This window comes from Episyrphus balteatus, chromosome 2, assembly GCF_945859705.1.
Source record: "Episyrphus balteatus chromosome 2, idEpiBalt1.1, whole genome shotgun sequence".
Lineage (NCBI taxonomy): Eukaryota > Metazoa > Arthropoda > Insecta > Diptera > Syrphidae > Episyrphus > Episyrphus balteatus.
In genome coordinates this window covers 29,165,567-29,181,589 of record NC_079135.1, presented here as the reverse complement: position 1 = coordinate 29,181,589, position 16,023 = coordinate 29,165,567, and the positions used below count along the sequence as shown (strand labels likewise).

Here is a 16,023-nt window from a genome sequence, read left to right as displayed (position 1 = left end):
CTTTTTTGCTATTAACAAAAACAACCATAATATATTTTCTATTATTTATTTTCCGCCAGATATATTTCTTCCATTATTTTCGTTTAATGCTTCACTATTTCCAAAATGAAATTTAAGGAATTTTTCAGCCAGTGTTATTCAGCAATAAAAAAAAAATCCTGTGCCATATAAAAAAAATCCCATTTTTTTATGCGCTGATGGGATATTTTTATTTTACAATTATAAAATCAAACTAAGGGTGTGTGTCAGTTAGGCTGAAAAAAACCGATCAGAAGCATAATGAAAAATATATCAAAAGTAAAACGAACGCTTATTATGCTTATTATTTCTTTCTTCTTCTGCATTTTTTCTCCGTTCTTCTTGACTTAGGTATTTTTCGTACAATAAATTGTAACAGTATATTTACCTCTTCTATCAATCGCTGGTATGACGAAAATCTGGAATGAAAGAAGAAATCTATATGTGAGCAAGTTAAATTTTCATTAGATTTTTAAGATTCAATTATGATTAAGTATTAAGGTGGGTCGTTTTTGGTTTTCTTTTTCGAATTTTAACCGTTATAGCGTGGAAAAGTTGCGAATGGTGAAGACTAAGGAGGAGTTACAAAATAATTAAAATCAGTTAATATCTTCAGCACAACAAATTTTTTAAAATGGTATTTTTACAAACAAAAATTCAACCTCTCTAATATCTTTTTTTTTAACATAATAGCTTTAGACAACTCTTAAATTAGCTACAAATATTAAGTAAGAACAAAAATTTTTCAAATTGGGTAAGGACTTCGGGTCGCAAATCCGTTTTGAAATATGGCAAAATTGCTATTTTTACGAAATTTTTCAATGGTTTAGGACTTTTTGGTAAATTAATATTTTTAAGAAATTTGAAATAAAAATGAAGTTGACACAATCAGTGAATGCTATGAACTCGTTCAAGATTTGAAAATCTGTCGGTCCAGAGGGATTTGACTATTTATCATTCTCCTCGTCGCACAGTGCAGTGCATTTGATGCTTTATGGCGTCAAAAATCATTTACACGACCATTTCTTGACGAAAAGTCATGAAATTTAGGAAACTGAAGCATATTAGTATGAGAAATATGAAAATTCTTCCAACTTTTATTTTTTTCAAAATGGTGGTTCCAAAATGGCGGACAGAATAAGCGTTTATAGATCTTTCTTTTTCTAAACTGAATATATAAGCTAGAAATTAAGCTAAATTGATGTCAAAAAGATGTTCGTTCTTAGATTTATGTTGAACTGTTCATATTTGATGGAAAAAAAAAATTAAAAAATTTAAAACAAAGATTTTTTGATTAAGTTAGCACATTTTTTACATCTTTTCTATTTGTTTTCATAAAAACTTAGTTGCCAAATATATAACGCCAAAATAAATCAACTTTATCTTTAAAACAAATACAAATTTATTTTTTTTTTCGGATTTTAGGAAGAAAAACAAGGCAAACCCCTTGTCTAAGAAAAAAGCATTTTCCGAATCCATCGAGTGAGACATCAAAAGAAAGGTGTCTTTAAACTCTATTCAAAACTGAAAAGCAAAAGTTTCTTGGAGGTCTGGTTGCTAAATTATCTGCAATCGAAACAATTTTTTTTTCTTACACTCGAAAGCAGTTATTTTTGGATTTTATTCGAAGAATAATAAAAAAAAAACAAATCTTACTTGTCTAATTTTGTTTTGTTTTCCAAATAAAATAAAAAAGTGAGTAGGTAGGTACTGAGTATTAGTAAAAAAACACGGCTATAAATAAAAAAAAGACACAATATCAAAAATTTTCAATAAAAAAAAAAAAAACAAATAAGCCCAGACAAAATGTTTAGCCTCTATTACTATTAGGTAATTCATTGCAAGCTATTGTTCCCCAAAATGGATTTGATAACTTTGAACTTTAATCTTCCATTATGAACGCACTTTTTAACCAAAGACCAAACCCTCAATGGACTGAATGAAGAACAACTACTTAAATAATAGATATAATAAAAAAAAAAATAAATAAATAGGTAATACCTAAATAATAAAATAAAAAAAGTGTTAACAAAATTTTCAATTGCTGACGACAACTCTAAAGGTTGAATCTGACTTGAGTAACGAATCGAGATATTCCTCAATTAAATCAGGCAAGTACCGTATCAAGCTCAAGAATTTCCTAAGTTCGCATTCATTAGCTAAGACTAAAGCAAAAAGCCCTTTTTTTTATTACGTTACAATAGCCGACGGAAAGACTATACATAATACCAAAATCAACATCAATGACTTGATCAATGGTTGAACAGAAAAGTACATGTGATATTGTGAGCTTATTTTCATATTTTTTTTTCCAATCCAACTTATTTTTTAGAAGTTACCCCTCCCGGCTAAACGGAGGGGAATATAAACGCCTCCTCCCATACGATTTTTTTTCTTGTCTCAACGCAACCTACATGCTCTAGCTTTTTGGCACAACAATCGATGGTGAATGACGTTGTATAAGAGCTTTTTACTCTTTTTAAACTGTAAATTGACCTTCTCAGAGAGCCACTCAGTTCTATCGAAAATTTTATGGGAACTTTTTTTCGGAGAAAAAAAATTACCCCGGAGGAGAATTTTCGAATTCCCTTGCACTTTTTTTCCCAACCAATAACTCCTAATAATTATTCAAATCTCATTATCTTATTTTGACATTAACAACAAATCGCCAGCAGAGACAAACTAGACGAGGTGGGCAAGTGGTTAGAGAGTTGGATTGCTAATTCGATGCACAACAAATGGGTTCAAATTATGTTCTCATTGAATACTTTTTTTTTTATTTTTCAATGATGTGTTCAAAATTATTTATCAAACAAATTATTATTTAATATTTTTGCATTTGATTTCAAAAATTTAACTGTTACCTGTGTCTACTTTTTTTTAGTTAAAACAAATAACTTTTTCCCCACAACCTACCTACCTGCGGAAATTTCAGCATTCAAATTAGGAAAAAGTTCTCTGGAAAAAACTTTTCATTTATCATTAAAATTGAATTGCGAAAAGTTCCGATTCCAGTTTAAAAATCGAAAATATCGAATTTTCTTTTAAAAACTTTGAAAAACATTGTAAAATAAAAAAAAAATAACACTTTAAACGAGAGTAGGTACCTAAATCGCAAACAATTTTGAACCAATTACGAAAGTTTTCAAATCAAAGGCGAACAACTTTAACTTCAATTAAAATCAAAGACGTTGGCGCAAAATTTATATAAATATAGTAAATTAAATAAATATTTTAAATCGCCATTTAAAAAAAATCCACTTTAAAAAAAAAAATATGTAAAATATATGCGAACTCTGGGAATTGAACCTGGTTCTCATATTTGCTAGGCAAGTACGTTACAAACCAGGCTACCACCCGTTAAAGATCTTCTTAAAAAATTTAATTCATCAATTTAGGGTAAGAATATCAATACAAAAATGCATTTGCATTTAATGCAGCTGCATTAAAAAATATTTACGTTATTTACATAAATAATACGAGTACAAGGATTCAGGTACTCTAAATAAAAAAAAATGTTATTGCAAATAAAAAATATCTGCATAAGAAACAAAATCAATATAAAATGTGTGCATTTAAAGTTTTTTTTTCTAAAATTTACATTAGCATTTAAACTATCTACCTACTATAATATTAAAGCTAATGTAAAATAGTAGTAAGCGATTCTAAGAATATTAAAAAATAAAATAACGACTGGATCACACGTACATATCTAATCTATACTTGATTTTATGGAAAATGTTTCTTAGAATTTTAAAGCTTCTTATAATTATAAAATAATAATTTTATAATTTGTAATTGAGGCGCTCAGCTCCAAAACGGCCTAACCCACATTTTCAAAATCGAACCGTAATAAAAAAGGTTATTATAGGCGTGTTTTTTCTATTACTCAGTTGCTACTCATTTTTGATTTTATTCGCAAAACAATAATAAAAATTACACAAGTAAGTATTTGTTTTTATTGTTTTTCGAATATAATAAAAAAATGAGTAGCTACTGAGTTGTAGAAAAAACACGCCTAATATAAAAATTCATTCCCATTAAATTATATTAATAAGAGTTAAGATTAGAGCCAAAAGCTCTTGTCATCCTAGTGGAATGGCTTCCAGACAAAATTGCCTAAACTAGGTAGGTAGGTACAACAAATGTATTTTCAGAATAAAAAAAATATGAGGCCTTAGCCCAATACTTTAGCCAATACTCCTAACTAAAAAATTACTAAGAATTAAATAATATTTTTTTATAACTATTAAAAGCCATAAAAAAAACAAACCCTGAAAATATGATTTGCTTTAAGACCGTTTTTCTCAAAACGAAATTTTTGGGGTTAGGCCGTTTTGGCGCTGAGCTCCTCAATTAATAATAAAATTAATATCATTTATTAAAACAAAAAATGTAAAGAAGTACTTTCCTATTAAAAATAGTTTTAAAAATTACGAAAACATCTTTTAAAATTTCTTATTTTCAAATAAAGTACCTACCTACGCCATCAAATTTGTTGTATATACAGGAATAGGTACAAGAAAGAATTTTTTATATTTTTTTTTTAATTTGTAGAATTTTTTTCAAAAAAAAATATTTTTGTAGGTATTTAGCATTTAGGTATATCAAAACTTTCAAAAAAAAATTAAACAAAATATTCATCTGACCTTCGCATTTGGCGATTCACAAAGCAAAGAAACTTTAACTTCAGAATACAAAAAAAATAGTACCCATGTTTGTTCGTTTGGAATTTTTCGGTTCGGACAGTCTTGGAAAGTTCTATACTACATATAAGAATAACCAAACGAAAGCGTTATGAAATTATTTATGGAAATATTTACCAAAATTATAACCAGGTATAGCAAAAAAAATATCTTTTAAGGCCAATGCATTAAGATAAAAAAACTAAAACTTTATTTTTTTTTTTAAATTTTCCAAAAAAAAAAAACCAAAGCGCTTTCCTTGCCGAAAAAAATGCATTTTGAAAAATTTCCTCCAAGTCCATTGAGTGAGACGTCCAAGAAAGAACTCATTGAGCTCTATTCATTAAAGTAACTAAAAAGTTTCTTTGAGATCTGGTTGCTGAGAACAAAAATTATAAATCTATTTTTTTTAGATTTTCGAAAACGGGATCTTGCATGCATACAATTATCTTAAAATTCGACGAAAATTCAAAAAAAGTTATATTAAATTCACACATTTTGCATTGAATTTTTTTTTTATGCTGAAAATTTTTTTATATGTAGGTACTAACATTTTTTTTTTCATGCAAAATATTTTTATTTGCAATAGAATGTTTTATTTAATGCAAATATTTTTCAGTGACAGTAAATTTTTTTTTATTTCAAATAATTTTTTTTTATTGATATATTTACAAATAAAAGTAGGTACCTAAATGTTTTTTTTAATCATCGTTACATTAATAAATCATCAAATTTGCAAATAAAAGCTTACTGTAGGACAATTTTTTTCTTATAGAATATATCCAGGAACTACCTACCTACCCCGAACTTAACTTAGTCGTTGGTTGGTGTGTACCTATATAACAAAGTCCTATAAAAAAATCAACTTTTTCAAAATTTAGCTTCTGCATTCTCTACTTTTCGATTGAGTGCAAGGTTCGATTGTTAAAGAAGGTACACTTACATATATGTACCATGTATGTACATACCTGTACCTACATACAAGTAAAGAGTCACCAATCAAATAAATCAAGCAAAAGTTAAATTTATTTTTTTTATTTATTTTGCATTAAATGTTTTGCCAATGAAATTTCACAACATATTTTAAATATTTTTTTTCCATCTTCAGAAAGCCTTCTCAACCTCGGAAGAAGACTCAATAAATACTCTTCCACATCATCTTCTTCGTCGTCGTCATCTCCTTCAACAAGGGCTGAAAACATTGCCCATTGTTCCTTGCAATGGGTAACTGTAAAGAAAACATTATTTTAATTTTCTATTTTCTTTACAAAATAAAATTCAATTAGATGGAGCACAAAAAAATTAAGTGAAACATTTTTTTGACAAAGCTCATTAAAAGATGAGCTACCTTTAATTTGGCCCACTTAAGCTTTGAGCGCTCCATAATGTATGTATTCTTCATTCTTTACTCACCTGTCCATTCCATCTCTTGGGCAATTGCTTCCCAAGCCTTTTCAATTGCCTCCTGATTTTTATTAGCATCAGTGAGGCAATCTTTACTCTTGACGAGCTTAAAAAATTTTAGGAATAAATTTTTTCTTTCCATTTTTTGGATAAATAAAAAAAAAACACCACCAAGCCGATTTTGACAAATAGAGTGAAATTAAAATCAGGCAAAGATATTAAATTACTTAATTATGAGACCAAAAACATTTGTTAGTTTTTCTCCACCTCCCCCAATAACTCATTTGTTTACCTTTTGTTTTTTGTTTTTTATTTTATGAATCTAAAATACAACAACAACAACAACAACAACAAGTGAATGGTGAATTTAGATTTGCTTTGAAATTAAGATTTTTATTGAAAATCCGATTGTTGTTGAAAAATTGCAAAGGTACCTACAGTCAACTCCTAATTCGAACCTTTTTTTTTTTTGCTGAAATTTCTTTCTAACATAAAATCAACGTTTAGAATACAAACCCAAATTTGCAATGCAATTTTATTATTTTAATTTGGCGGTTATTTGAACTTTACTTAGTTACAAAAAAGTGACACATCTTGAAATTTTGCAATTATTTCAAGTTAAAAAAATGCTTTTTCAATGCAGTTTTGTTTATTAACATTAAACCAAGTACTTTATGATAAAATGCACGAAAAGGATTTTAAAGCTCGAATTTTGTAGTTTTGAGATCTTACGATGGAAACAGTTTTCAAGCGTTCCGCTCAATTCTATTGATTACCAAAAAAAATTGCTCTTCGTAATTTTTTTTTTCTTAAAACCTCAGGAACCGCTAAATGCAAAAAAAGTTAAGGAGTGTTTTTGAATCTTGAATAAGTTACCCATAAATATCAGGTAAAAAAACATTTAAAAAAATTTGTTTTCCAAATATTTAAAAAATCAAGAAAATAATGCTTTTGGGATAATTAGGCGCTAACTAAGTTAGAAATATGAGAACATCAGTAATGTTGATTGTGCTTCTTACAGTTTAATATACCTACATACTCACAAAACCCCTACAAAGTTTTGATTCAATCCATTGAGTCGTTTTTTTTTATTGTTGTTGTATTCGATCGTATGTTTGCAAACAAAATTAGAGGAGCACGACTTTAAATGATCATAATCTCTTTAAGAAAACCAAATTTTTTTCTCAAAAATTCAAACTTTTTTTTAAATTAAAAGACAAAAATATTGAAATTTCTTGTTTGAATTCAGCGAGAAAATTGGAATTGAATGTAAAATCTGCTAATTTGATTTCTGTAGTAAAAAAAAACTACCAGAAAATGGGTTAAACTTTTTGTAAAAAAGATTTAGTTTGTAATAATATTGAGGTGATAATTAAGTGCTCATCGAATCAAAATGAAAATAAAAAAAAACAATCCCTATTTCGTCATTTTCGGATTAACATTTTTTTGTTTAATTTTTGGAGACATAAAAAAAATATTTGTTGCAAATGAAAACTTCTTGCATTTAAAAAAATATTATTGCAAATACAAATTTGCCTGCATTGAAAAAAAATTCAATGCAAAAAATGTGTGCATTAAATACCTATGTATTTTGTTTTTAATATTCGTCAAATTTCTTACAATTTTGACTGCATACATATTTATTTACATACATAAGGTTCAACGTATAATATTATAGTTTAAATAGCTATTGTAAAGCCAAAATTGTAAGAAATTCGACAAAAATATTAAAAACAAAATATTTAATGCACGCACATTTTGCATTGATTTTTTTTATTTATAACATTTTTTTAATGCCCTGTTTTTTTAATGCAAAATATTTTTGTTTGCATACAAATGTTTTTTAATGGAATTTTTTTTTGCAATACATAAATATATTTTTTAATTTATGATGGAAAGCAAATGCATTAAGAAGAAAATGAATTTTGTATTGAGACATTTTCTAAATCATTTGCACGAAATGAGTAAAAAAATTAATAAAATGTAGGTAGCTGTATCTTAGAACACATAATTTTTTTTTACATTGTGAATAGGCCATAATCTAGTACAGGATATTATTATAGAAAAAAAAGAACAAATGACCTGTCAAACAGCATGTTATTATTAATACATAATTAGAGAAGAAAGCACGGCTTAAAATGTTGGGAGAAAAAATTGCAATGATGAAATTCATTAATTTGGTCAAAGCAAGAAAATGCTTGTACCAAAAGTCGTACAGAAGGAAGGACTTGGAGGAAAAGGCTTGGAAAGACATTGCACAAGTTATGGGATGGTCGGGTAAGAAAAACATTTACTTATAATCCAATAAAAACGCTAGTCATGGAATAAAAGATATGTCACAGATTTTTTGTTGAGAACAAAGAAGGCATTGGGAGTAGGAGTACCGGTATTGCGGTATCCTAATTTTTTTTTTTTATTTAAATTTTTTTTTTTGCAAAAGTGATACTAATCACTTTTTTTCGTATTACAATCCAATGTTTGTAATATTCCAGAAATTTTGGGTTTTATCTGCGGAAAAATTCCTACTGGGCCCGATTTTGGTATAGACCTTAGTTACGGTGTTGTAATGAAGATGTAAAAATCGACATTGATATCGCGTCCTCGTTAGAAGTTATAGAGGTCAAAAGGTCACGAAAATGCATAAGGCAATATTTGTAGATAATTTTATGACGAACAGATTTTCCATAGACCCCTATTGACCGCCGAGCAACAGGTCTCGAGATTTTCGTGACCTTTTGACCTCTATAACTTCTAACGCGGACGCGATATCAATGTCGATTTTTCACATCTTCATAACAACGCCGTAAGGAAGGTCTATACCAAAATCGAGCCCAGTAGGAATTTTTCCGCAGATTGGGGTAAAAAATGCCTAAAATTACTGGGCTATAAGTGTATGATTTGCTTTGTAAGAAAAAAAAAAAAAAAACCAAAAAGGATAGGACTGTTTCGGGATTCGAACCCCAGACCTTTGGAGCCAAAGACAAATTGTTCAACGTGTGGTATTTAAAACCACACTGCTAACAGACTCAAGCGGAAGACGACGATGAGTAACGCTTTTTCGTGATTGCAGCCAGTGTTTATCGATTTATAAGACGTTGTCATGTAAAAATCTTTATGGAAAAGCTCTACATATATTGATGATGGTCCCCCCCCACAGAGATGGAGCTTGGAGCTTAAATTGATTTGAAAAATTTCATTTAAGTAGTTTTTTTTAGCTACCAAATTCATAGACAATACAAAAATTTGACATAATTATTATATTAAAAATTGTACAAAAAAAATTTTAAAAAATTGAAAATTTTTCATTACAGTATCCTTCTGCATTGACAAGTGGCGAAATCTTAGAAATGGATTGGTTCGAAACTTAAGGCGTAAAGAAGAAAGGAAACTATTCAGAGCAAAACGCCCCAAAAGTTTACGGGCTGATAGAATTGTAGGTTTTATGAAAAAACCTGCAGACACACCAAAAACAAACTGTAAGCAACTACTTTTGAGTTACCTGCCGAAAGTGGAGAGGCTCTCAGAGGCGAATATTCAAAAACTAAAAGAATTCATGGATCTGATTGTGGACCAAATAATTAATTAGAGAGCAGGACTCTAAAAAATAAAAAAAAAAACCATATTTTTTCATTGTATTATTTTAACAAAGCAGTACAATTACAAAATATATATTTGTATAGATAAACTACAAAAAAACTTATACCTATTATGTTTTATTTTGAAAAAAACTTGACCGAATCGATTTTTAGAAACAAGCGTGTATGTGTGGTTGATGGAAAGTAAGTTTGTGATACATTCTGAACTGGTAGGTCTTAAAAGGTCCTCCCTGGGGGCGTAAAAGTTTTAAATTCAATTAAATGACATAAAAGTGTGCAAGCTCTGAAATAATTCACATAGAGCCAAACTTAGCATTGAAACATCGAATAGTAAAATTTTTAAAGACAAAAATCCCATATATGCGTTAAAAGATTCAAGGTTAAATGTCCGAAAATGTAAGTTTTTCATACAAATATAACTTTGAAACGGGGGTAGTTATCGAAAGAAAGTATGTAGAAGACGTAACACTTTTTTTATACAAGCAATAGTTTAGAAGATATCGCGATTTTAAAATGTTAAATATCGAAAACAACGTTCTTTTGCATACTAATCTTGAACTGTGAGTTCAATCGAAAAGTTTTATTTGAAAAAAACTTGTAGATGTATGTTTGTCTGTCAGGATGTATGCCGGTCTGTATAAAGAGCTACTGTCTTAACGTTTGGGCCGATCCACTTCAAACTTGGTAGATATATGCATAGTAGGTTGTTTTTGTATCCTGTATAGAAGGATTTTGGAATTAATTTTTTTTAAACACAAATAACGGTAGGTAGGTACCTGCCTGTCAAATTTTCGAAAATTTGTTTGAAATTTTTGTTTTTAGATGTTGATTACTTTATTTCTACAAAAATTGTTCAATGTTTTTTTTTTCAAAAAATATTTATATGAAATAAGTTTTTTTTTTCTAAAAATGCATCTTAATAAAAGAAATTAGATTGCATACCTTTTTGAACTACAAATTAATTTAAGACGTTTTTTTACTTAAACAAAAAATAAATGTAGGTATGTTTTCTATTTTAATTTTTTGTTCATACATAGGTACATTTACCAAATGGGTAAAAGCTTATAAAAATAAATTTAAACTCGTAAAATTTATCAAAATTTTAACTATTTGACCATACTATAGCTCTTTCAACCATAATATTGAAGCTAAAGTAAATGTAGGACCAAATGAAATTAGAAAAAATGAAAAAAAAAAAAAAAATGAAAAAACTATCGAATGAAAAACTATTCGAATGAAAATAGTAACTAAACTATTTGAATGAAAAAACTATCGTACAAAAAAATTCTAGAGCCCCAAAAAATATGACTTAAAAATCTTAGCGACGCGACAAAAGAATGATATCTACATCAGGGGTCCCAAAAAAAAGAGTAGAGCGTATACGTACTTTTTTATTTGCTCTTATTTTTTATATCAAGTTTTATATTTAGTCTTGCCCTGGAGATAGACAGACGGATAGACAGACAGAATTGCGGGACCCACTTTTTTCATTCTACATCATTATAATGTCATGTCTGATTATCTCGAGTTCGATTTTTTTTACGAATCTTAAACATGGCCTATAGTACCTTCCTATACGCAAGTAAAAAATTGTAAAAATAGTCGAAAAATCTTCATTAAAAAAAAACTCCTTCAGCAAAAGTAAAATTTTATTAAAAGCATCAGCAACAAATTTTGTGTCTACAAAGACAAAAAATGAAGATAGTAAATTATGTTAAGCCATACAAAATTTTTCAGTGTGTTGCTTTAAAAAAAGTAAGACATTGAGTTTTATTTAAACTTTATTAAATCGTTGAACAGTTTTTGTTCACCTTCAGTACGTAATCAGTGCAAGTATTTTTTTCAACTTTTTTCCTTTCTCATAAAATCTAAAAAAAGAAATTCTAATCTCTTTTGAGATACGAACCCAGATCAGCTATTTTTAAGGAGAGACCACCTTGTGACCTAGGCTAGAATGACAATTAAAATTTAGGAAACTTTAATGCATATAACTTGCCTACGATATACAGTGCATACATATAAGAAAAATACATATTTAGTTTTTTTTTTAATCTCGTTTTCAGAAAAAAATGTATTGCTTTTCGTTGTAATTACTAGGCAAATGTAAATAACCTTTGTCAGTAGTTGCTGTCTTGTCTCATTACACTTTCTTTTTCTCTATGAGCTCTGGTCGTCGTTGATATACGTTTTAAATATGTTTGATATTTGTTTTATTTGTACAAATTATGCCCAAAATTTGCTTGTTTATACTAGTTATACCTAGGATGCCGACGGTTTATTTCTGTTTCATATTTGTATTAGTGAAATTTCCTTTTTTATAAAAAAAAACAACATGTGAAAATAATACATATTATCTAAGACAAGCTCCATTCTCTGTAGGGAAGGGATATTTTTAGTACATCTGATTATCGAAAAAACTCAATTTGTAACACATGAGAACTTTTATCGGTGTCACTTCAACATACATATATAAATTTATTCTATGGTATATAGCCCAGTCAAAATAGCCAAAAAAAAGGGAAACATTGAAATATTCTTACCACAGTCCCCAGAAAAACATCTACGTAAAACTTATCTACAATGTTAAATGTCGAAACTATCGATTTTTCGTATACATATACAACTAACATTTAAGCGGTGGAGTTAAATACCTATTTGTACCAAATTCTCTTCAAAAAATATTTTGGCACTTTGTTTCTTAAAAAAAAACTGTCTACAGACTATAACTTCACATGAGAACGTTAATGTGGTTTAGGTAAAAAAAAAATTGAAAATTATTTGCAAAAAATAAAAGTAAAAAATGTATTTGGCAGACTTGGGAATCGAACCTTGAACCTCAACTCATTATAATGTCATGTCTGATTATCTCGAGTTCGATTTTTTTTACGAATCTTAAACATGGCCTATAGTACCTTCCTATACGCAAGTAAAAAATTGTAAAAATAGTCGAAAAATCTTCATTAAAAAAAAACTCCTTCAGCAAAAGTAAAATTTTATTAAAAGCATCAGCAACAAATTTTGTGTCTACAAAGACAAAAAATGAAGATAGTAAATTATGTTAAGCCATACAAAATTTTTCAGTGTGTTGCTTTAAAAAAAGTAAGACATTGAGTTTTATTTAAACTTTATTAAATCGTTGAACAGTTTTTGTTCACCTTCAGTACGTAATCAGTGCAAGTATTTTTTTCAACTTTTTTCCTTTCTCATAAAATCTAAAAAAAGAAATTCTAATCTCTTTTGAGATACGAACCCAGATCAGCTATTTTTAAGGAGAGACCACCTTGTGACCTAGGCTAGAATGACAATTAAAATTTAGGAAACTTTAATGCATATAACTTGCCTACGATATACAGTGCATACATATAAGAAAAATACATATTTAGTTTTTTTTTTAATCTCGTTTTCAGAAAAAAATGTATTGCTTTTCGTTGTAATTACTAGGCAAATGTAAATAACCTTTGTCAGTAGTTGCTGTCTTGTCTCATTACACTTTCTTTTTCTCTATGAGCTCTGGTCGTCGTTGATATACGTTTTAAATATGTTTGATATTTGTTTTATTTGTACAAATTATGCCCAAAATTTGCTTGTTTATACTAGTTATACCTAGGATGCCGACGGTTTATTTCTGTTTCATATTTGTATTAGTGAAATTTCCTTTTTTATAAAAAAAAACAACATGTGAAAATAATACATATTATCTAAGACAAGCTCCATTCTCTGTAGGGAAGGGATATTTTTAGTACATCTGATTATCGAAAAAACTCAATTTGTAACACATGAGAACTTTTATCGGTGTCACTTCAACATACATATATAAATTTATTCTATGGTATATAGCCCAGTCAAAATAGCCAAAAAAAAGGGAAACATTGAAATATTCTTACCACAGTCCCCAGAAAAACATCTACGTAAAACTTATCTACAATGTTAAATGTCGAAACTATCGATTTTTCGTATACATATACAACTAACATTTAAGCGGTGGAGTTAAATACCTATTTGTACCAAATTCTCTTCAAAAAATATTTTGGCACTTTGTTTCTTAAAAAAAAACTGTCTACAGACTATAACTTCACATGAGAACGTTAATGTGGTTTAGGTAAAAAAAAAATTGAAAATTATTTGCAAAAAATAAAAGTAAAAAATGTATTTGGCAGACTTGGGAATCGAACCTTGAACCTCAACTATTTCAGCCAGTGTTTAACGATTTATAAGACGTTACCACGTCAAAAAAATAAAAATAGTAAAGTTTCGAAAATAATAGGTTTTTGCAAATAATTCTTAAAAAGGTAGGTGATATGTATCATCAAAAGGTGGATAAACAAAAAAAATCTAGATTGTGTAGTTCTCTACAAAGTGGCATTTATACTTTTTTTTTATCAATTTGGTCAAAAGTAGGTATAATAGTGTTTGGACTTTTTATTTTAAATAAAATGCACGACTGGATCGCACGTTCTTGCTCTTATGATAAAAGTAACTATAATGTTAAAGCTTTTCAAAATTAGGGAAATTTATAATGCGATTTTTTTAAAGAATTTATTAATGAAAAAAAACCTGTTTCTATAATTAATTAAACACCGTTTTCAAAGATCTCCAACACAAACCCCAGTGTATGCATTTAAAAAAAAATATTATTCAACTCATAAAAACCAAGTTTTGATACAATTCATCAACACCTTTCTAAAAACTTGTTTTTTCAAAAAACTATTTAGAAATATTTTTTTTTAAATCCAAAAATGCGATTTTTGAAAAATTGGGACATTTTTATGTAACGATTATCTTAGTTTTTGTATAAATTTTTTTATTGAAATCGGCTAAATCGTAATATAATATCTGATTTTTATCTCAATTTCGATTTGTTTACGTTTCCTAAGCTTGCCCTAGGTATAGTTACTACATATATCGCAAGTAAAAAATAAGTTTCTGTAAAATATTTTCAATATTGTTTGTAAATTAGTTAAAATTAAATAATAATTTTTTTTAATTTTAAATAATTTTTTGTTTGCATATTACACTTAGGTTCCTTATTAGAAGTTTACTTTGTTCTTTGAAATGTCCAAAAGAATGTAATGTTTGACCAAAAAAAAAGCAAAAATATTTTGTTTATAAAACATTTTTAAAAAGAAAAATATATTAAAATTTACTTGCGATATGGGTTAAGTTATGGATAAGTAAACGAATTCGAGATTGCGAAAACAGGGTTTGCGAAAACAGGGTTTGCGAAAACATAGGAAACTGTGAGTGTCTCGAGCATCATCGGTATATTTGTCATTTTACAGTTAGTTTTCTTGTTTTCTGACTTCCTCGAAAACGATTCAACCGATTTCAATAAAAATTTTTGTGTGAAAGCGTTTTAGTTATCTTATTATAAAAACTTAAAATATTTTTCAAATATGTAGTTATATCCATTTTGAATTTATTAAAACAAACTAATTTTTTTTAATCAATTTTTTCGAAACGGATTAAAGTTTTTTTTTTGAAACTTTGTTTTTATATGTGGAATAATAATTCCTACAGAATAGTATAGCAATTTTTTTTCTTGCAATACTTTTGAAAATGTTCATAAAAATATGGCTCCAACAATTTTCAAAAATTCTTTGCTATACAAGAAATCTATTATTTTGCGATCAAACCCATTTAATTTAAAGAAATATCGTAATTTAAAAACAACTTTTAATATTTTTTTACTTTTCCATAAAATTAATGATAAAATCAAATTAAAATTATAATTCTTTCTTCAATGCTATAAAAAGCCCTTGCGACTTTTATATTAAGAGCAGTTACATGCGACCTAGTTTTGCATTTTATTTTGCTTGATTTTTTTTTTATGATATAAGAATACGAAAAACTGTTATATTCGAAATCTTACATTTTTTCTATAAGTATAAAAATATCTTCAAAAGATTCCTTGTAATTACCTAACTAATCTTTTTGGTTGAGAATTATACAGAGTCAGAGTCTATAAAAAGTACAGAATCTACAATTCTTTAAAAGCTTCAACCGTTCAAGAATTTTCGACACTTGATCTTTATCTAATTACATATACATACATACATATATTACGCAATGATGGGATTGATCTGAACTTTTCGCAATCTAATTTAAATGATTAATTAAAAGTCTGTACCAATTTTCAATCTGGTGCGAAAAAACACATTATTTAACGACAACAATAATCGAATTCTAAACAAAAGAATAAACTTATAAAACCAAACTCACCATTAAATTGTTGTTATTGCATTTTAACATAGATTCTATGTAATCATGGACATGAAATTCAAAAGGAATGGGCTACAAGGGGGAAACTTATATGAAGGAAA

At 27.9% G+C, this 16,023-nt stretch overlaps 3 protein-coding genes across 6 annotated transcripts in view; 1 reads left to right on the top strand and 2 right to left on the bottom strand.

Moving 5' to 3' along the window:
* LOC129910239 (uncharacterized protein DDB_G0271670-like) overlaps positions 1 to 16,023 on the bottom strand; it is a 227,236-nt gene that overhangs the window by 133,905 nt on the left and 77,308 nt on the right. For all 4 annotated transcript variants that reach the window (XM_055987538.1, XM_055987537.1, XM_055987535.1 and 1 more), the window contains exon 3: positions 407 to 437. The gene's annotated coding sequence lies outside the window, so the exon portion shown is untranslated. The remainder of the gene's footprint in view (positions 1 to 406; positions 438 to 16,023) is intronic.
* On the bottom strand, positions 5,723 to 6,341 carry LOC129910245 (uncharacterized). Its single transcript, XM_055987544.1, has 2 exons — positions 6,117 to 6,341; positions 5,723 to 5,931 (listed from the first exon to the last, which is right to left on the bottom strand). Exons 1-2 carry the CDS (start codon positions 6,247 to 6,249, stop codon positions 5,738 to 5,740), a joined length of 327 nt encoding a protein of 108 aa, XP_055843519.1. The 5' UTR covers positions 6,250 to 6,341; the 3' UTR covers positions 5,723 to 5,737.
* On the top strand, positions 8,199 to 9,807 carry LOC129910244 (uncharacterized). The gene is made up of 2 exons (XM_055987543.1): positions 8,199 to 8,384; positions 9,419 to 9,807. The coding sequence occupies exons 1-2, from the start codon at positions 8,246 to 8,248 to the stop codon at positions 9,691 to 9,693; spliced, it is 414 nt and encodes a 137-aa protein (XP_055843518.1). The 5' UTR covers positions 8,199 to 8,245; the 3' UTR covers positions 9,694 to 9,807.

Excerpts from the sequence above, each read along its gene's own strand:
- LOC129910245 (XM_055987544.1), bottom strand. The coding sequence starts at position 6,249 with ATGGAAAGAAAAAATTTATTCCTAAAATTTTTTAAGCTCGTCAAGAGT. Across the intron at positions 5,932-6,116 it reads CCAAGAGATGGAATGGACAG|TTACCCATTGCAAGGAACAA; the intron begins GTGAGTAAAGAA and ends TTTTCTTTACAG.
- LOC129910244 (XM_055987543.1), top strand. The coding sequence starts at position 8,246 with ATGTTGGGAGAAAAAATTGCAATGATGAAATTCATTAATTTGGTCAAA. Across the intron at positions 8,385-9,418 it reads ACAAGTTATGGGATGGTCGG|TATCCTTCTGCATTGACAAG; the intron begins GTAAGAAAAACA and ends TTTTCATTACAG.